This window comes from Coffea arabica, chromosome 2e, assembly GCF_036785885.1.
Source record: "Coffea arabica cultivar ET-39 chromosome 2e, Coffea Arabica ET-39 HiFi, whole genome shotgun sequence".
Classification (NCBI taxonomy): Eukaryota; Viridiplantae; Streptophyta; class Magnoliopsida; order Gentianales; family Rubiaceae; genus Coffea; species Coffea arabica.
In genome coordinates this window covers 27,081,990-27,104,521 of record NC_092313.1, presented here as the reverse complement: position 1 = coordinate 27,104,521, position 22,532 = coordinate 27,081,990, and the positions used below count along the sequence as shown (strand labels likewise).

At 34.5% G+C, this 22,532-nt stretch overlaps 2 protein-coding genes across 11 annotated transcripts; both read right to left on the bottom strand.

The window, feature by feature from the left end:
• Positions 1–6,379: 6,379 nt before the first annotated feature.
• LOC140036950 (probable serine/threonine-protein kinase PBL10) lies at positions 6,380–10,454 on the bottom strand. 10 transcript variants are annotated; one of them, XM_072080214.1, is made up of 8 exons: positions 10,158–10,453; positions 9,552–9,585; positions 9,101–9,322; positions 7,916–8,158; positions 7,656–7,800; positions 7,294–7,421; positions 7,074–7,191; positions 6,380–6,899 (listed from the first exon to the last, which is right to left on the bottom strand). In XM_072080214.1, exons 4-8 carry the CDS (start codon positions 8,156–8,158, stop codon positions 6,544–6,546), a joined length of 990 nt encoding a protein of 329 aa, XP_071936315.1. In that variant the 5' UTR covers positions 9,101–9,322; positions 9,552–9,585; positions 10,158–10,453; the 3' UTR covers positions 6,380–6,543. The 10 variants fall into 10 exon arrangements, with proteins under 10 accessions (XP_071936315.1, XP_071936314.1, XP_071936317.1 ...); XM_072080213.1 differs by having other exon boundaries at positions 9,101–9,288; XM_072080216.1 differs by lacking the exon at positions 10,158–10,453 and adding an exon at positions 10,023–10,128 and having other exon boundaries at positions 9,101–9,288.
• Positions 10,455–14,833: 4,379 nt separating this feature from the next.
• Positions 14,834–19,375, bottom strand: LOC140036186 (probable carbohydrate esterase At4g34215). The gene is made up of 3 exons (XM_072077489.1): positions 19,097–19,375; positions 18,568–18,750; positions 14,834–14,950 (listed from the first exon to the last, which is right to left on the bottom strand). Exons 1-3 carry the CDS (start codon positions 19,373–19,375, stop codon positions 14,834–14,836), a joined length of 579 nt encoding a protein of 192 aa, XP_071933590.1.
• Between the last annotated feature and the right edge of the window lie 3,157 nt (positions 19,376–22,532).

The window sequence follows — 22,532 nt, the reverse complement described above, 5'->3', positions numbered from 1 at the left end:
GTTAACAATCTATATTAAATAAGATAGTTTATACTAATAACAACCTGCATTGAATAAGGGTATTTTAGAGAAATTAAAAGATAACGACATTTTTCAATTGGAAAGTGAACTACAATTTGAGACAGATAAAAAGGGAAAACAGGATTATCAAAGTGGATGGAGGGAATAGTACTCTTGGATTTTCTACCGGGGTCATCATTAATTTGGTTACAATTTACTTATTAAACTTGGATTAGGGATGAAAAAAGAGTTAATCAAATTTATACTTGAATTGAACTCGTTAGCCAAGACTTCGTTCGCACTTATTACGTCAACTGATTAAGCCAAACAGGAATATTTTGTGTGCATTGAAACTTTCAAACTAAGCTCAATTTTGACGCAATTAGCATAATTCCAAAATTTTTATGTAAAAAATTCGAGTTAGTCGCGGTTCATTCAAGGTCAGCTTGATAAAATTTTTAATTAAATTCGGCATGATAAATAAACGAGTCAAAGTTAAATCCAATTTCAATCTTTTTAAAATAAATAAATTAGTTTGAACACTTTTTGTGACCACTAAGCAATCGCGGTTGAAGATGTATTCCAAATTTGATATGATGACTAGTTCGTTGGGTGCAAGTCTGCAAGATCATCACGAAGACTATTGTCAATCAATGCGAGTCTATGGTAAGGGGAAATCATGAAAGCGCCCGCAGTGTGGAAAAATAGAGCAATTCTCTGTCAGCTTGTCTGGTCTAAGATCTCACGATGACACAAGAGTCAATAGGTAATTCTTTTGAAGGGCAAAATATTTTATGTCAAAAAATTTAAGGTCGAGGGTACAAAAAATCAATGGGTTGAAGAATAAGTACAAGAACGACAAAATGTACAAATTACTTACATGACAAATTTTGATTCGCCTCCACAGAGTACCGATAACACACTATAGCAGATGAAACTAAAGCTCAAAGTCCAAACTCCCAATATTAGAACAGATTTTGAAATGGAATTGGAGCACTTGTGAACTAATAAAACGGTATCGTACTGTCATATTTTAACATTTTGCCTGGAACCTGCTTGGTCATGGAAGACATGGAGTCAACGGTTTCTGTGTAACCGACTAACCATTGCCGGGAGAACCTGCTTGGTCAAGGGAGCCATGGAGTCTACGTTTTCTGTGTAACTTTCTGGGTCAAGGTAAATAGGGAGTCAACACGCGGGATCTCTAGCCCGAATGGCACTGCCATTATGCTCATCCATTCGTCAACGGTTAGTTGACCAGGACGAGCCCTTTTCATAAAAGTCGTTTGTCGAAATTCGATAGTCGATGCAAAGAGTGTATGGATGACTGGTCTGAAAAAATTAAAGGTATAATTTAACACGTAATGATAACTAGAGTTGAATACATCTGAATTTTTTTCTACTAAGAGAAAAATTATACTCATCCACTCCGCAAGAATGAGAGACCAAAGAAAAGTTCGTTAACACCTTATATATGTCTGCCCAAGGTTCGTAGAAACTGGGAGGAGACAGCACGGAGACAGATTGACCGGCAGGAAACCCAGACTTCGTCCAAGTCCACTCTCTAGACCCGATTGTGGTGGACCGCGCAGCGCAGAGTGTATGGGCAACCACTTTTATGGTGAGTTTTTCAGATTTTCAGCATGGTAGATGTAAATGTTTTATTTCCCTCTAGAGGTCCATATAGCCATGAGCATTTTAGGAGAGCAATATAAAGGGGAACGAGAAACGCTAACACTGTTGGTTGTTAATTAACTTGATCCAAGGGTTTAATCGTGAAAATTAACTTGTGGTTTTTCCAATGCTTTCGCTGTGAAAATTAACTGCTTCGGGAAATAAATATCGGAATGCATAGATCTTTTTTTCCCTTAAGTATAAATTGTTTCGAGTGTGTGATGCAAAGGCCGTAGCATAATCAACTGGAGATGATTGCTAGCATATTCTTCTTTAAGCAATAACGCTAGGGTAAGCATTTGCCCATGATCATAAAGGCCTTGTGCATTTTGGCATGTCAGTTGGCAATTCTCTTGAAAGCCATGTTTTTAAACTTGGACCGGACTGCTTGTCCAACCGATCGAATCGGAAATTGATCAAGTGCTCGATCCCAGTTATCTTAAAAACTCGGGTTGGTAGAAACTCGATCAAACCAGATCAAAAATTGGGTTTGACCAGAAATTGGAAGAACCGGTAAAAATCAAGTTTTCTTATTTTTCCTTTTTGTTGAATCTTTTTTCCTTCCTTACCTCTAACTCCAAATCCTTGCGAGCTCTCCTCTTCTTTGCAATTCCATTTTCACTCTTTCATTTCAATTCAACCATCAAATCAATACTTTAACCTTTCTTTTCTAAACAAAATCTAATCTTAGATCTTGTATTCAAAAGAAGAATAGACCAAAAAATGCAAAAAAGGGAGTGGAGAAGAAAAAGTACGAAGAAAACGGATAAAAACTTGATATTTCATCAGTTTGAGAATAAATAACTAATAAAATAAGAATGAAAATAAAATTTAAAGAAGAAGAAGAAGAAGAAGAAGAAAGGAACTGCAGAATGGAATGTGTTTGGAGGAAGAGGAAGTAGTTGTGCTCTATGGAATGCGCCAGGAGTAGAGGCAGAAATGGGAAAGTGTGATGTGGGGTCAAAGCATTTTCAATATTATGTTTTGACCCGTAAGTTGTTAAAAATTATTAATATATCTCAAATATTTCATGCTTTCTAAATGTTGTCTTAAAGTTTGGTATTATTTTTCAAACAAGTCCATAATTTTAAGGGTGTAGCTAAAGCCACACCGTCTAGGCGTCTAGTCTAAATCCATACCTTTTACACCAAAATGTCTATAAAGCCCATACTATTTATCAGGATTTCATAGGAATTTTTTCAATACCAAAACTAACCTTTTGTGGTGGGAAAAGATGGTGCCAATTAAGTTTATTTTTCCCCCCACTCAATTGCATTCTTTCATCATCCCTATTCCTTACCTTTTGATATTCTAACCGCACTTTCCTACAAGTATATAGGGTCGATCGTAGTAATAGAATCGTCTGGAGTATTCTAGGGGTCAAACCCAAGAGACGAGTTAATTTTCCTTCTTTAATTACTATGATAAAAGAAATTAGAAGGGTGAAGAACTTAGAGAGAAAACTTGATCATTTCAAATAAACCAAAAAAGGTGGGGTGAAAGTTCTATGACTATTTGAGCTTCAACTTCATCCCTTCTTTTCTTTTTTTTTTTTTGTTTATTTATCTCTTTTTTCAATATGAGTTCAGAAATCTAATAATTCTTTTTCGTAAAACATTTTCATAAAACTAAGAACAAAAGTGTGGCTAACTTAGAGGAAAGGGATGGGTTGGATGGCTCGGAGAGACGGAGTGTAAATAAGAGATCCTGAATTCAAAATCTTTCACTTACACTTTAAAAAAAAGGGTAAAATACATAAAACTCCCCTGTGGTTAAGGAAATTGACACGAAACCTCCTCATTGTTTAGAAACTCCCACTTAACCCCCCTGTGCTTTGGACTTGTTTGGATTTTACCTGCTAACTGGCTGGGGAGCTAGCGAGTGATATTTACGCGACTTAATGGTAACTTGTGTCTAGCAGAAACTCATTTCATTCCAATTTTGTCCTCCATGTCTCTTCCAAGCTTGCACCCACCATAGTTGTAGATCTGCAAATGAAAAATTTCGACAGAGATGCAAAACGAAGACCCAAAGTTTGGACGGGAAGGGCCAAAGATGCAAAACGGAAGAAGGTAACTGTATTGCTGAGCGATGCGAGTTATTACTGGGCAGCTGGAGGAGCAAACAGTTGTAAATCAAAAGTCGCACCATATTAAAACTTCATAAATAGTCTAAGGATTAGTTAGCAAATTTTCCAAGCCTGTAAAAATAGCAAAAACCACGTCTACTGCTTCCCAATCTGAAACCGCAACCCAGAAAATGCAGAAAATCAAAGCCAAGGACAAAACGGGAACCACGTCTACTGCTTCCTCCACGAACCCCAAAGCCGAAACCCTTTTTAGCAACCCTCTCAGCCCTACCTGGGCCGTCCTTGATTAAGCACTTAGCCTCTTGCAACGCCTCAATCAAATCCCAATCCCTCAAGCTAATTCAAGCTTGGCTGTCAGACTCTCAAACCGAACTTCCCGAGGATGATATGAAAAGGCTGTGGAAGGGGCTTTTCTATTGCCTTTGGCATTCGGATAAAGCTCCTGCTCAAGGTTTACTCATCAACCGTTTGTCTTCCTTGCTAATTACGCTTGACCCTTTGCTTTCTTTGCAGTATTTTGGCTGTTTTTTGGTAACTCTTCGTCGTGAATGGACCGGCAAAGATTCTTCCCTTTGCTTTCATTCTCATGTCTATGGTGCCGCTGCCGGTGGCCTATGCGATGGAACAGGCCATTCCTCATGCTGATTTGGGGGATCTTGATCTGGACTTGCATTTGGGTCAACCGGGGATTGAAGTCCCACGGCATCCAGAGATTGACTGGGATGGATTGCAAGAAACCCTTTCCCAAAATTTCCAACTCCACCACTTTTCCGTGCCTCGCTTTCCTACTCCGCCGCTGGTGGAAATCCAAGAACACTTATTTCTGGAAAATAGAAATCTTCCAGAGAACCTAAGGCGTCCCCTGTCCGAGGCTGAAGAACTACTTCAGCTGAAAGACCGAATAATCCAAACTATGTCCAAGGTAGAGAATAACCCGGTTTCTCTCTCAGTTTCTTTCATCCGCTCCAGATTGACTCATTGCATCTGTAACTTTTCACATATTATATATGAGGGTATTTTTGGTATTTCATATTATTACCGGCTCCCCAGCCGGTTAGCAGGTAAAATCCAAACAAGTCCAAAGCACAGGAGGGTTAAGTGGGAGTTTCTAAACAATGAGGAGGTTTCGTGTCAATTTCCTTAACCACGTGGGGGTTTTATGTATTTTACCCTAAAAAAAAATGTGTGGTTAACTTTGTGCTACTATTTTTCTTTTTTTTTTCTTTTTTTTTGGTCTAAAAGATGCGGTATACTGTTTAAGTTCCTAAAGTGACTTATTTTTATACTTCCTAAATTTCTTTTTACTACAAACAGATGGTAGGTTTCCAAATTCTAAACCGAAATAAAACAAGAGCATTAAGCCTCACAAAACCAAAAAACAAAAGACCATTACAAACTTAGAACTCTTTATCCTCATAAAATGACAAATTGAAAGGAAAAGTACAATTTATTTTAAAAGAAGGCATAGAGTAATAAATTTTAAAGACTTGTAGAAAAATAAAATTTCAAAATATAAATAATAAATTCAATAAAAATGGCAAAACAAGCAAATCATATATGATATTCTAATTTTCTTAATTAAACAAATTATATGCCCTCGGTTTACTAGGTTTATTTTTAGGAAAAATGTTAGACGTGTCATTTAGCATGTGAATCCCATAAAATAGCTTTCCAAAATATGAAATAATTAATGCATTCATTAAGCAAGTTGTTTTTTTATCCATATTAGTGGATGTCCAATGAACACTTGTTAGAAAATCTCGTAATTTATGAAATCATTCTCAACCACTACGATTGTTAATGTCTATATCGTGTCCACATTCATTATCTCAATGTCTACATTCATTATGGCTTATGTCCTCATTCTTTGCATTCATATTAGACCATTGATGAAGATTGACATCCCTAAATTGTATGGTTACCTTCGATAGATTAGCCTTTCCAATTTTTGCTCACATTACAAATATAAGCATTTTATAATTTATATACTTTTTGTTTATGTTTTAATACTTGTATTCTTAAGATATACTTTGTATATCGCTTCTTCCTAATCTCTATTTTTTCTTTTGTCCAAAACTTTAATACAGTTACCAGCGAACCATACAGAATACATAAAGGTGCACATTTAAAACTACAAAATACGGGTATAAAGTTTTAACAATTAGAAAATGCTATCAACCTAAAAGAAACTCATAATTGGCCAGGTGTTTGTTACTATCATAAAGTGGAAATCTTTTAGTTAATTATCCGTTTTAATGTATTATAAGCGAAATGAGATCAAATATCTAGTAATTTAAACTACATTTTCGAATATTGAAATCGGAAATAGAGGAGCAAATTTAAATGATTTTTCTATGTGCTTAACAAAAAAAAGTGGAGCCAATTCGAGTAATAGCTTGTTGAAGGATGACTTTAAAGAGTTTAATTGACTCGGTGCTCACACAAAGCATGCAATTTTTTTTTTTTTTTTTCGACATAGGGGTATCCGGGTCAATCCTTACAGGGCCCGACTAATCTCCTGCGGCCCGGGCTCGACGCTCCAACCCAGCCCGAACACGTTAAGTGCGCGGACACAAAGCATGCAATTAGTCTAGTGAAGAAGTGAGCTACTTTAGATACTCAAAAGGCTTTTAGAAGATTAAAATTTGAATAGTAATGACGTGATATTCATCTAAACCTACTTGTATATGAAAAAAAAAATTTACATTGGTAAGAGATTAAAGTTCATCTGATCAAGAACCTGAATCTTTGCTATAGCTTTAATCCAATCATTCAGAAATTCAACTGTTAAAAGCAAGTGCCTCACTATGATCTTTCGCAACGTGTAAACCCTCCAAACACTGAACAACTTCCTTCATGTTTGGCCGTTTGTCCCATTGAATACAGCGCATTGCTAGATCTGTAATTTTTGGTCCGTCCCGCTCATCAAAATTAGGATCATTCTCAAAGGTTGCATTAACAAGTGAACCTTGTGGCTTTCTACTGAAGAATGACTTCTTTGGCATATAAGCTTCCCGTGCCCAGAGATCCACTGAAGTCTCGCCTGGCCTTTCCTTGTCTGCAACTCTTTTGGCTATTAAACTCAGAAGTATAACACCATATCCATACACATCACAATCTAGACATGTCTCTGAACCTGTCAAGCAATTCCAGGGAATTTGGGAAAGGAAGACAAGAAACATTTTATGTCAGTGGATTGAATTGGCAAGCATTCGGCAGCAGGACGAGATGAGACTTGTAACCAAAATGAAGATAACGTATTTAACTAGTCAATTCGTCAGAAACAATCCTGAGAACAGGGTTTGCGTACCAGCATTAGATGATTGTCTAAGAACGGCTCCCCTTAACCTCCTTTTCCACAAAGTTGACATATCACTCACAACACCATCACTCAGTGGTACAAATTCAAATAGAAGGGGGTTATAGTCCTAAACACCAAATGATGAACGATAACGGTGAAAATTTGAGAAACATGCATAAAACATACGAAAGCACAACAAATATTGCACAACAGACACACAAATACGAACCTGATCAATCATTACTTGGGTCGCATCAATCTTACGAACCAAATATTCTGCACCATTGTCGGTCAAAAACTCTAGCAAGCGCGCAAATCCTAGAGCAACCTTAATTCTTTGTAGCCAACCGAAGTCATCTGGAATAGCAAAGTCATTAAGATGGGAGGAGGGCAGCTGCAATCCCAAACAGTTTACTTCTTCTACCTCAACAACAGTTAAGACGTTTTGGAAGCTAAAGAAACAAGTCAGAAAAAATAAATTTGGAACACTAGCTCATATACATTTTGTATGAAAGAGCTGCCAATTTCTATGGGAGGGAATTTAAGTTAACGGAAGCAGCAAATCATCTCTAATACTGGATCAGTAAGCACCTTGAACCAGCAGATTTTGCAATATATCCCGCGGATTCAGGTCGTAAACAACTCCCAGAGGCTCTTCCTGGTCACTATACCCTATCAAATTCACCAAATTGGGATGACTCCTCATTCTTGGCTGCTGCAATACACGTACTTCGTCCTACATCCAAAAAATGAATTTTTCCAATTACAGAAAAATGGAAAATGCAGAGGAAGCTCGAAAAAAAAGGGCTGCAAAGACTAAATGGACAACAACAGGAAATCAGGAAACAAACCTTCAATCTGGAGCACTTATCAATTCCATCGATGTACAAACTTTTTTGGTTCTTCCATATCTTCACAATCACCTCCTTTGTCTGTCCTACCTCTGGGACATTGATGATCTTGCCTCGAAATAACATACCAAACATTGTTTGACCCAAAAAATTTTCTTCGCTAAATCCGGCTGTATAGTGATTCAATTGCTCATTTGTGAGTTCCAAAAGGTCAGATTTCCCAGCCTCTGCCATCTCTGTCATCTGCATATATCCAACTCAACAAGTCAAATATGGTGCTAGTCGGCAGCAAGAATGGCGGCATTCATACATGTCTCTTACCAAAATGAAAAACTCCAACAATTATATTGTACCACACTAGGTACAGTTGGGTATCAAAATATCCCAGGATAAAAAAGATCCCGGAAACAAATTCTTGTCCCAAAAAGTTAGTTTCTTTTTTTATTTTCCTGTCAACGCAATATGAAAATCTCAACTTGGGCCCACTAATTCATTTTCTTTTTCTTTTTCTTTTTCTTTCCATCAATGGATATAACACATGCAACATTCTCAATCTATCAAAAGTAATTTCACAATAAACTAGTCACATATTCATAAAAGAACATGTAATTCTAACAAAGAAACATGACTGCATATGCCAAAAGAAATCAAACAAAGATAATATAGCAGTCACGCAAACACCTCCATTCAACCGGTTGTTGTGAGAAGTACAACCATGTTGAACTATTTTGTTATGTTAAACAGCCATGAGAAGTATATAAATGCTAGCACAACCAAGAGGTACTCCAAAATGGAAAAAAAATCTGCATTGCATATTCTAATGCAATAATTTTCAACAATTAAGTTTCTTTCTATCCATTGTGAGAGCATTAGCTTATCACTCATGAATCATGATAAAGGATCTGTTCCAAGCTTTTCTTTCATTTATCTAAATTTGAGTTCTAACTGAGGACATGCAACCAACATGAGAAAACAACTAATTTAAAATCAGAATAGCTATAAACACATAAAACACTACTGCAGGTGGCCGGCTTACAAGATTAGAGGTTCTGAATGCCTAATTTTTTTTTAAAGTTAATTCTCATGATATGATCATCACAAACATAAAAACATTCCTATAGCAATTAGAAGTGATACCAATAACCAAAAACTTATCTTTTCTATGATAATCAATCATTACTCAACTTGAAGTCTGTGAATCCTTTTACGCGCAATAAAGTAATCTGTTTGCGCGTTCACAGTTTGGTTGCACGGCCAATAGTGTTGAAATCTTAAGAATCCACTTTGAAAAGAAAGTACATTGGCTTCCTTAAGTTTTTAAATGGAGGCAGCCCCCAATCTTTGAGGTTGAAATCCGGTAGGGAACTCAGAACCTGATCAGCAATTTCATGATATAAGTTGTCCAACCTAGGATCAGGAACCATAACAACAGACATCCCAGCATTTTTAGCTTTTACGACCAACAAAAAAAAAAAAAATCACAGCTTATTCAGAAACCATAATTTCTTCTATAATGCATCTATGAATGCATATTGTCTGCATATTCTTTAGAATACCAGCCCTTGTCTGTGTATTAAAAACTTGCAGAATTACCAACTAACCAAATGGAAACACCAATACGAATGGAAAATCTTACTTGAATGTTGGTGTTGCTCGACTGTTAATCAAACCTAAAAAAACAGCATAAGATTTCTGTTAGTTATTAACAATTTGCTTGAATTGAAAAAAAAAAAAAACAATGAGAAGTAAGGTTAGAAGGATTAACACATATGATGATGGCTAAGATTTGAGAGGGTGTAGGTTATCGCAGCAACGCAGAGGGATGGGAAAATTGCTATGCATCAAAGGGATGGAGGGAGAGAGAGCAATCCAGTTTTCTTATTTCCTATGCTCTAAGTGTTCTTATCACTGATCCTCACGCCAAAAAAAAAAAAAGGTGTACAATTTAGGGGAATTGACACGTAAACAGAAATTGACCCAAAATTAATCCAAACAAATATTGATACGTAAGCCTAAAAAAGATCAAAAACAGTAAAAAGAACAACGAGGGTGGGAAATAAACGAGGGTTTTGATTAGGACAAAAAAGTTTTTACTGTTTTTTCTCACCCTCTGCCCCACTCTAGGGTTTTGATTAGGACAAAAAAGATAAACGAGGGTGAGACCCCTGGGCTAGCTGTAGACGGTGGTAGGCCGTAGATGGGGAAGAAGAGAGCGGAGAAGAGGCGTCAAGAGGAAACCCACCTTCAAAAAAATGTCGACGGTGAAGAGCGAACAGGAGGAGGGAAAATAGGACTACAGCAGCCGCCTGTCTTGAGTATGAGAAAATTCCAAATTTATGATGAATTTCAAAAAATTTCTACAAAGGGGGCATTTTTAGTATGGAATTCTGTCCAATGGATCTTTGCATTCAGCAAATGCGAAACTCCTCAATGCGAAGTTACTCTGAATATTTAGACCCACAAAGTCCAAAAAAATAAATAAATAAAAAACCAGACCTCGCAAATTTGGTAGTTGCTCAAAAGAGTGGAACTTTGAAAGGAACTTTTGTGGAAGCCATTTTTCTAAACGTGAGCTGTAAATTTTTTTTTTTTTTATGTTAGTGCTAAACGCGAAGTCACGTGACTTATCAAAACGCGACTTAGCAAAAGTCGCGTTTTCTCCACTTGCATTGCTAAGTCGCGTTTTCTTCACTTTCCTTGCTAAGTCGCGATTAGCACTCCAATCGAGGCTAATTTGGTTTTGGGCTTAGTCTTGATTGATTATTTTATCTGCAAGGACTATATTTTGATTTTGAATAATTAAATTTTGTAGTGTTGTCGTACAACTTTTTATGTTCAAATTATAGATTTTTTTCACAAATCTATAATTAAAAAGAAAAAGGATTTATTCCTCTATGATAAATGTCAATTCAAAAACAAAAATGATTGTGAGCTCCTAAATCGGATTCCCATGCTATCTAAGTAAATCCCTATTGTTAAGCAAGTTATTGTCTATCTAGGCATACTTAGATAGCATGGGAAGTGGTTGAATTTAAAAGGGATTTACAACACGCACGAATCCGATTATGGGATTAGGTCATATTAGTACTCAGTATGTGAAATTCAAGATCAATGGATGATAACCTAAAAATTCATTCTCCGTAATTTTATAAAATAAAAAGCAAAACCCACACTCAACAGAAAAACAAAAACAATTTGCTTGAATTTATATATAAAAAAAAATGATGAGCTTGAATTTATTAATATTAAAAAATCAAAAGGTTTCAAATCTCGCGTATGTTAAATGCGAGGTCTGAAGCAATTGTTTTTTTTTAGATTTTTGCAAAATCAGAAATTCAATAATAAATCGCATTCGGCAAATGCGAATGACGTGCGCGGGGTATACATATACAATTAACTCATTCACAATCAAGTTTTACATTTATAAACTCCTAAATACCCCACACGCGATTTATCGCAAGTATACGAATCATGAGCGAGTATAGGGTATTAAGGGTCGATCCCACAGGGAAGATTGCAATTACCGGTGATTTTCGAACTCCTTTATTATCTAGACTACCATAAATATAAAAGTAATGAAAATTAATACTAGAAAACTCCTAGAGATATGGAATTCCTTACTACTCTTGCAAGTGAAATTACCGGTTAAGTTAATGCTATTATCTTGACTAGTTATGGCGTAATTTCCTATTGTATGTGAAACCTACTCTCGTAGTGAATCAACTATACTTGTAATTAAGCCATACCTACTCTCGTGGTTATGAAATTAACTACAAGTTCATTTCTTCTATGAAATTACATGAAACAAGTCACTTAAACCACATAGGTGCACCTCTACTTTCGTGAGTGCACTCCCTATGTTTATCACTTCCTTGAACTAGTGTTAAATTCCAATTCTTATTGCAAATTTAACACCTTAGATAATCACAATTAATGGCCAGTTAATTATGATTAGAATATCAAAAGTGATAAATAACTTGCTCAAAATAATATCACCAAATAACCAAATAAACATCACTAACAAAATATAGAAAGTTCATCCATACTCTAGGCATTAACTTTAGAAATACATAATAAACATAAAATCCAAAACTTGTATATTAACCATACTTAAGAATCTAATACAAAAGATAAAGAGTTGGAGAAGAGATAACCCATGTCACTTGAGTTTCAACTCCTTCTTCTTCATCTCCATCTTCATCCTAATTTAGCTAATATACAGGAAGGATGAACTAACTAGCTAAACTATCCTACACTAAGGAAATGAAGAACTACATTTTTGTGGTAATTCTTGCACTCTCCAAGCTCCTGCAAAAATTGCTAGCCCCAGAGAATATGACCAGCCTCAGTTTTTATCCTAAAATTCTGATATTCTCCCTTCACCTACCGTATTTTTCTTCTCCCCTTTGATTCTCTAAATCTGGTGTTAACCAAGTCAACAAAACAAAGTTCTAACCTCTTGATTCTATCGTATATTTTTTACTTGACAATAAGCTATTTTTCTTTCTTTGTGCATCAGAAACATGTGCAACCTACGTTTTCTCTCCAACTCTAGCTGGAAAGTAGTGTGAAGATGAGAAAAATGGCTGAGCAAATTGCAGAAATTTGGCTGCCATACGCGTTTTTACTTTTGACCTCAATTCAACTGCAATTTTCTCTATGATAGCCACCGAACTGGCTGTTATGAAAATACAAAAGTTGTAGCCCTTTGAATTAGCGTTCCAATGCTTCAAGAATCATCTAATTTAGAGATCGGTGGACGGAGATATGGTCGAAATACCATAGACTGGTCAATTCTGGGCTTCAGCTTTCGACCATCCAGATAAGTTTCTGTGTTTTGACTTTTTGACCAAGAAAACGACTGAATTGGACTTTGATGTCTTCATACCAAATGTAGATATATCTCTTAACTTCAAAATGGTACCAAGATCACCTCGATCCGATCATTGTAACTCGAGATATAGCCGAAATACCAAGATATGTCGAAACTGTCTTTACTTGAATTCCCTCAATTGAATGTTTTGTACTTCATAGCTTCTTTAAACCACTTCAATTCATCAATTATCATCCAATTTTCTTCTCAATTCACTCCAACTGATGATTGAGTCCTTAAACCTACAAAAACATGAAGTTCTTTCCGTTAAAATCTATATAAGTGAAATTTTTGTCAATCAAACCACAACATAGATATCTTGACCAAAACCCTAGTTAATTAACTATAAAACTAGATAAAACACACCAAAAATAACTAATAAAACATACTAAAAATACGTAAAATATCCACTTATCAGCGAATGATAAGAGTTTATTTTATGTATTTTTAAGTACATTTTATTAGTTAATTTTGGTTTGATTATTCAATTTTATAACTAAAATAACTAGGTTTTGGTAAAAATATACAACTTTTGTAAAAGTGGCTAATATGGCATTTCTATTGATTTTAATGATAAAAACTTCATTTTCTTGCAGGTTAATGATCCAATCACCAAAGGATGTCAAATAAGGTGAAAAGTAGATAATTGGTGATGAATTCAAGTGGTAAAAAAGAGAAATGAAGTGAAAAATGTTTAAGTAAAGAAGTGCGGTTCAAGACAGTTTTGACACTCTTCGGTATTTCGACTATATCTGGAGCTACACTTATCGGATTGAGATGATCTTTAAACCATTTTAAAGCTAAGAAAGAGACCTACAATTGTTATGAAGACATCGAAATCCAATTCTACTGTTTTCATGGACAAAAAGTCGGAATACAGAAGCTGCATTCTGTGGTCGAAAATCGAAATAGGGGTTTGACCAGGTGATAGTATTTCGATCATATCTCAGGCTACAAAGCTCCGATTTGGATGATTCTTAAAGCATTGTAAAGCTAACTCAAAGGAATACAACTTTTGTGTTTGCACAAAAGTTAGTTCGGCCTTCATCACAGAGAAAATCGCAGTTGAAGCAAGGCCAAGTTGAAAACGCGAGTTGATGCCGCGTTTTGTGTAGTCGCGTTTTGTAGCAGAAAAGGTGCAAATTGCTCAGCTATTTCTCTTGTATTCATACTACTTTCCAGCCATAAGCTGCAAGGGAATTCGGTGCACATGCTTCAGAAGACAAAAGGACAAGAAATGTGGCTTATTTTCTAGTCAAAAACATTGGTTATTGACTATCCTAACAAAGTTGGGATTTGGGAATCAAAAGGTGGAATTTGACTTGGAAAAATGGAGCTCTTGAGCAGTTTTTATGTAGAGACATTGGGAGAGGTCTGGACATCCCATACGTAGCTAGATTTTCTGATAGCAAATTCTCTCTAGCTAGCAAATATTGGGAATAGAGAGAGGTACGGGAGAAAGTTTGGACTGCAAAAATGTAGCTCTGCCATTCTTCTTAGTGTAGGATAGTTTAGCTAGTAGTTCATCCATTCTTGTTTATTAACTACCCGATATATACCCTAAACTACTAGTTGACCTGTATACTTGCAGTGAACGGGTGTAATTCGATTTTTTTTAACTTGTACGTATGTAAAATACTCGTCGGCGAACTACCTATACTTAGAAACCCCAACACAAACAACCCCTCAAATAGAAAACTTTTTTTTTCATAATAGTTTTAGAATTTTCTCTCTTGAGTATAGAGTCTATAGACAACAACGTTGTTATTCATCTACACAACAACGTTGCTAGTAGGAATACACTAAAAGAGGAAGAGGACTAAAGAAACCTAATATTTACCCATCCAAAAGGAAGTTACTGCCTACAAAAGGAAGGAGAAAAACTTGCGTACCTGACGATGAGAAAACAAAAACTTTCCAATCTTGTGTCTGCATATATGGTTTGATTGACAATATTGCGGATGTAATTATGTCATTTGTGTTTGACAAAGAGAGAGATGATTAGTTATGAATCAACAATCCTATTTTTTTGTTATTTATACTGACTATGCATCTTCACCTTTAAGCATGTCAATGGATAAGGTCTTGATTGGATTCCTTTGATCAGATCCAAAACCATTTAATTTAGTTAGACCCAGTCCCAGATTCAAACCCTTTTGGGTCTGAAAAAAATAAGTCCATATCCAAACCTTTATAGATCTGGGTATCCAATGGATATCCATGAGTATTTTTTGAACATACTAAAGTAAAAATGTATTTAAAATATATAGAGTTCATAAATAATATAAATACCATCCAATTTTTATTTTCAAATAATAAAATTAACATTCAACAAGTTGAATGCAATATTGTGAATTCAAAGAAAGAATTATTATTGACTACTTCTATATATTTTCAAAGATTCAACTGCATCCACATCCAATGTTTCATTTGTTTGCTTAACCTTTTCTCCTTTTCTTGAAAAAGTTTGTACCAATTACACTAACAACTAGAATTAGTTTTTAAAAAAGAAAAAAATCATAACATATATAAATATTTAGTCTTATTAAAAGAATGTAATTTTTTTACCTCTTTTTCTTATTTAAACCTCAATGTTGGTAGATGTCTCGCAATCCAACATTAAAATAATGAATGAGATAAAAGTCATTTGACTAAGGATCGATGACAAATAAATAATAAAATAAGAAAATTTACAAAAACTTCATTTTTTTGATTCAATCCAATCATCAGTAGTCACTAATATTTCAACCATATCTAGAAGCAATTTGACACAAGTCTTATCAATCACCCAACCACTAATACTAAATACAGATTCTGATGCCATAAAATCTAACTGTATTCGATCCAATAGCCATAAAATATTTTATTATTTTATAAATTTACTAATATATATATTATTTAATTAAATATATATGGGTTTGGGTAAGATCTGGTGTGGATCTGGATTTGGATATGGATTCTAGAAAACCAGACCCTATCTAGACCCACGACTCTCTCACAGGGTCTGGATCTAGGTAGGGTTTGGATTTAAAAAATTAAATCCAAACTCTATCCAAATATATTGGATCTGGATAAGACCCGACCCATTGACATGTCTATTCACCTTCATCTGTATGCATGGATAATGGGGAATCCATTTAAAAATTGTTTTTATATGCTAAATAATGTGAACTTTAACATTTCTTAAAATCAGGAGATAAGATATCCCATAGTAGAAGTGAATTCAAATACAAATTATGTATAAGGGTTATTATCACTTTACCCTTAACGTTTAACGTCACTATCAATTTCCCTTTTAACGTTATGTTTTAGTCATTTTAATTCCAAGACTAACGGGTTAAACTTAACGAAATTTATTAATTCAAGTGATAAGACATATTTAACCTTTAAAATTATTATCACTTTATCCCCATAAACTATAATCTTATTATCAATTTACCCCATAGAGTTATTTTTTAGACAATTTATCCCACCATTAAACCAATTTAATAAGTTAAAAAACTTGAAAAGATAGTACCCTCTTTTTTGTATAATAAAAATAATAAAAAATTTAGAGTGCTCCTCTCCTTTTTAGTATGAAGAAAAAGAAAGTCAAAACATTAATCTCTTTCTTCTTGGCAATCTTATTAACATTGAAAAAAATAGAAAAATAAGGAAGGGAGAGAGAGAGAGAGAGCTCAATTCTTTTTTTTTTTAATACAAACAAGAAAGAATTCAATATTTTTATTATTTTAAAATTACTTTACTTTTCTGTTTATTATCCAATTCCAATCCTAATACCGAGGACATTAAAATAATATGATAATATTAGCTTTTTTCTTATTTTCTTTCTTTGTAAAATCTAATTTTCTGTCTGCTTTTGTCCTATCTCCTTTTCTTTTTCAAGTATTAATAAGTGTGAAAAAAGAAATTTGAGAAAACCCTTTTATTTTTATATTTTTGGAATCTTAGAGTGAAAAAAAGGAAGAATAATTATCCCAACTTTTTTATTTTTAATTATATATAAAAAAAGGTAAATACATTTAAACATTTTTTAACATACTTTTTAGATTAACGTTAGCGTAAAATATTTAGAAGAGAGTAAAACGATTATATCACTATAATTTAAAGGGATAAAGTGATAATAACAATACAGTAATGCTATAAAATAAAAAGGTATTTTTGTCAAATATTTATTAACATACTAAGTTGAATTACCTTTGGGTGAAATGACTAAAAGATAACATTAGGGATAAATTGATAGTAGTGATATAGTTTAAGTGGATAAAATGATAATATCCCTATATATAATTGTACGTATGAAAGATAAACCACCGGTGTATTGGACTTAAAGTTTCAAGTTAAAAGACCAATCTGATTAGAAATCAAATTTATCAATGAGTAACAAAAAATCGGTTTAACCCAATCTCCAAATGATCCGTAAATAACCTGTAAATGCTAATCAACTAGGGGTGGCGCGCGGGTCGGGTACCCGTCCCATTCACCATTTGGCTGATCCGACCCGCACCTTGCAGGTCAGTCATTTTCTGACCCTTACCCGCCCCGCATATCAGCGGGTATCCGATTATAGGGTACCCGCTGAGATAGGGTCGGGTCAGCGGGTACCCGCCCCCCATTTATCATTTAATTTTTTAAAAATAATTTATACCAATTTAATTTTATATTTTACGCATTAATCTAAGATTTAATAAATTTTTTTTCTAAAAAAAGGTTTCTCATCAAGAAACAAGCATGTGAAGAAAATATAAGATAAAGGAAAAAAATTAAAAGAATTCAAAATCAATAAAAGTTTGAAATAAGTAGCAGAATTTTTAATATATATGTTCCACATTAATTAAACTTTTTTCTATAAAATATAAGATCATGACCTCTACAAATGAATCTTGTAAATAAACTATAGTCTCTCATATTTGTAATGTAATTTGTTCAATAAAATTATTTATTTAGTTCTAAATTATTATTTTATAGTGTGTGTATAAAAATAAAAAATATATATATATGCGGGGCGGATCGGGTACCCGCGAATTTTTAATTATGTAACCCTAACCCGCCCCGCATCTTAGCGGGTATCCGACCCTTTTTTGACCCGATCAAATAATAAAAATCGGATATCCTAATTTTTGGATCGGATCGAATCGGATATGACAGATTTTCGGGTTAGCGGATAATTTTGCCCACCCCTATGATCAACGAGAGAGGTGCCACATAAGGAAGAGAACTCTAATTAAATTAATAGCTTCCATATATATATATATATATATATATATATATATATATATATATAGAGAGAGAGAGAGAGAGAGAGAGAGAGAGAGAGAGAGAGAGAGATTACACTTTGCACTCCTATAAGTCTAAAACTCTTTTTTTCTTTTTTCTTTGGGTTGATTACACTCCTTGGGAAACTAGATCTCAGTAACACGTTGCCTCCCTGAGTTTACCATACACATACACTTTAACCTTGAAAAATATTTGAAAAGTTTATTTTGATTTTTTCCGTCCAAAAGTTCCATAAAAATGACAATTAATGCCCATTGATTATGGTTCCATGGATAATGCTACACTTTTTTTTTTTTTTTGGGTAATGCTACACTTTTTCAGTTGGAAATTCAAGCATTTTAGTGGAAAAAATGTATATCATATTGAGATATGCGTAAAAAGAACTGAAGGACAAATCTGCCCAACAATGTTTTGAATGTTTTAGGATTTTTTCTGGATCTAGGATAAATGTTCTTTACATTGATCACACTAGCAATGTTCTCGTCATTCATCAATAACTGACCTGAAATGGGAAAGCCGCAAGATTCTGTCCAAGGCCGACTTGGGCACTAGTAGACAGGTATACTGTATCATTCTGCAAAGGAAAACCCTTGGCATCAACAACTCTCGAATTAGGAACTCCGTTTTTAAGCTGTACTTGCCTCACTTCCTCTGTAAAATTTCCAATTCCTGAGGCCAAACCCACCTGTAAAACAAATACAAACAAACAAAATTCAGATTATTGATTGACAATGTTCAATAGAAGCATTGCGTGATTCATCACGATCACATTGAAAATTCTTTAACGGTTGAAATTTTGAGATTTAGGCTTTACCAAAAATAATGTACAGGTAATTTCTTGAAACACATGTAATTTGGCCCCGCCAAATAAGGATAATATTTAGCACCCTTCTATTCTAGCATTTGGGTGGATCAAATTCATCATAACCAAGTCAAATTTTTGTCGGATGTTCTGGATTCAATTGTTTAATTAAAAGATAGGGATTAAGTTTATATTTCAATCTAAAAATTGTGATACTTAATTCGTCAACCCTGAAAAATAAATCGGCCCGGAGGTCTGCTATGAACTGCTGAAACCTCCCTTCGTATGCATCCGCATCTGCTTTGGCCACTGTATCACTTTCACCCTGGTACCAAACAAGAGTATCAATCGCCCCACCACTCTTTCCAGCAGCCTCAGCTCTTGCTACCAATTGATTATACGCCACAGAGCCTTTCTGCCAATTGATAATTTTGGTCCCAGATATTGCACTAGGAACAAGTCCAATTAGAGGTGGGTAAAAATACCTGATAACTCGAAAATTTGACATACCTGATTTGATCTAATTTGAAAAATAGGATATCTGATCCGTATTTTTTGATCGGATCAAAAGAGAGTCGACTCCCTGCTTAGATGTGAGGCGGGTTAGAATCCCATAATTAAAAATTCACGGGTGTCCGAATCATCCCGCACATATAAATTAGGACTTGGACTGCATTCTGTGGGTATAACACCATCCCAATTTGTTCTTCACAACACCACCTTGGCCAGACATGTTGCTTTGACCGTTTAGATGAAACATCTTTTTCGTTTGAGAATTTGCAATATTCATGATCGTACTGGTGAAAACCAAAAAAATTAGGAACGATAATTTTTTCAACGTGAATTTGTGCTTGGTAGAAGAACTGCTCATTGGATTCTGACTAGGGAAGTTTGAACATTGATTATTTATTGCTCGATACTTATGGGCCTAGCTTAAACCAAATTAGCAAGGCAGGTAGGGCTGCAAACGAGTCGAGTCGAGTCGAGTCGAGTTTTGAGCTAATCGAGCCGAGTCTCGACTGAATTTTACCAAGCTCGAGCTCGGGCTCGAGCTCGACAAGCCGGCAATTTTCGAGCTCGAGCTCGACTCGAATCAAGTCGAGCCGAGCTCGAAAAAAATAAAAAATAATTATTTTATTTTTAAAAAAATAAATAAAATAATATTTGTTTTCTTAATAAATAATAAAATATTAAGGATATATACGTAATTTTACTATGAAAATAAAAAATAAAAAAATATATATATAATATACGTATTTTTATTATTAAATAAAAATAAAAAATATATATATATATACTCAAGCTCGCGAGCTAACGAGCTTAATATTCTGAGCTCGAGTTTGACTCGAGCCGGCTCGAGCTCGATTAATATCGAGCTCGACTCGAGTTTGACTCGAGCGGCTCGCGAGCGGCTCGATTCGTTTGCAGCTCTAAAGGCAGGCATGTCCATTCTTCTATTTTATGCATACCATGTGATTCATCTCATAGAAATATTTGTACGTTCTAGACCATATATGTTGTTAATGGAGCAATGAGAAGACTTTCTCAACTTGGTTTGTTTACAAATCGGGAAAGAATTCTTTTTTTTTTTTGGAGACTTTGTCAAAAGAATATGCTTATCCGCTTCAACCGCACATTTAAATATCAATAAATCATCATTGAGCAGTGAAGCTGTTGAAACTTGAAAGCATATTATATACTCCCTCCGTCCCATTCATTTGGTTATGTTTGGGAATCCAACTTTTTAAAAATAGTGGTTTGATTGTAATGTTTGTGTTTCTCTTTCCAATTTTACTCCTCAAATTCAAATTTTAAATTTGAACGTATGATTAAAAAGAAGGGTTATATTGGAAAGAGAGTGTAAAAGTTGTTTTGACTTTTCTAACATGACAATTGTTTTAGAACATCCTAAAATGAAAAGTATAATCAAATGAATGGGACGGAGGGAATATTTCTTTCCAAAGCGATCAGCTAGGTAGGTGAAAATTCCAAGACAATATTATTCTACTCCGTCCAAACATATTATCATTTCACTCTATTTTTGGCAAACAAATGATTATCCAAAAAATGGACGAAGAATATATGCTTAGATATATGAGTTTGAAAGCTTCTGTCTTCAACTAATTTCATGGGTTTATATATAGCATGTGATACATATCATACATTCTGTGATGTCATTTCAAGTATGGAAATTAACCCGTAATTTTTATATGCCTTTGACAAGGGATTTTTTATGCACCTTGAAAACAACCAATTGTATTAGGGCACTATCAAAGTCATCTCTTAGCACGTCTTATCTTGAGGTATTTTAATCATAAGTCAACTACCTCAAGAATTATAGCCTAATATATTTGTTGTATCGAATGTAATCCACTTTTCCTACGATCCTAAGGCCCAATTTACAAATTAGTGAAAAAAGAGGACTCACAAATGTTTGCTTAGTTGATATGAATAAGCAAGAAAAGATCACAAATTTATAGTAAGTTATGAAAGCTTAGGTTCAAGTCTAACTATATGTGAATTTTTTTTCTTACTATTTATGGTTTATTTTGCAGTGTTATTTGTTTGTAATTTTCACTACTTGTGAGTTAGTTTTACAATAGTTTATTTTTATTACTCCCAATATTATAAGTTAATTGTAGTCTTATCAAAAATAAAATAAAAGTAAGCAACAGCACTAATATATTGACATCAATTGTTTTACTTTAACTTACTGCTTCAATATTTTAGTCTCATATCAAACTTCAACTAAACGTGAAACATGAAATCCAACTTCATTCATACTCAGAAAATGAAAGATCTAAGCGCAACACGAGAAAAAGATGTGCACAATCAACTAATGATATACCCTAATCTAATTAGAACATTATGGTAGGATTTGACATTGCTTTGAATAGTGAAACAAGGAGATGAAGCAACAGTTCTTCCAAGGACTATTTATCGTATAAGAATTTGGGGGACTGAAATGTGCAGCATTGGTACATCTTAAAGGGGTACATCAACGAAAAACTCAAACAAGACAAATTGAATATAAACAATTGGAACCGTTCTACAGAAGTTAATTTTAAGAACTTCTACTTAAGTTTATTTATCCATTTGTTCATGTGTCTATTTCATGAAAATGATTCTTTAGCTCAGCTAGTGAGTCGGCCAACCAAGTTGGAAAGAAAAGCATCAGAAAGCATGTCTCCCAGGCTGCCTTGGGCAAGGGTGGTGAGGTGCAAATTATCAGGTTCCAATGGCAATCCCTTGGCGTCCACACATATTACAATAGGAATATCAGTGTTCACCTGAGCTTCCCTCACTGTATCTGTATAATGCTTTCCTCCTGATGCCAAAGCCACCCGTGTATGTTTCGATACTCATTAAAAAAAATAAATAAAAGCTCATTGAAGGTGACAAATTGTATGAAGTAATCAAGATATACAAGCATTGGGGATGCTCGAAATTGAGCGTTGCTATGACAAGCCATTGGATATAGACATTGGACTTACAATCCTGTATTGCGTGAACAAAAAATGTAATGAAAATCCCCCTTTAACAAGAGCAAAGCTACTACAAATTTCTATTTTTCTTTTTCCTTTTTCGCCAATATGGGGAAATCTCCAAAATCTTGAGAGTTACTAATTATGCATGAAGGGTCTTTTTTTCTTTTTTTTTTTGGG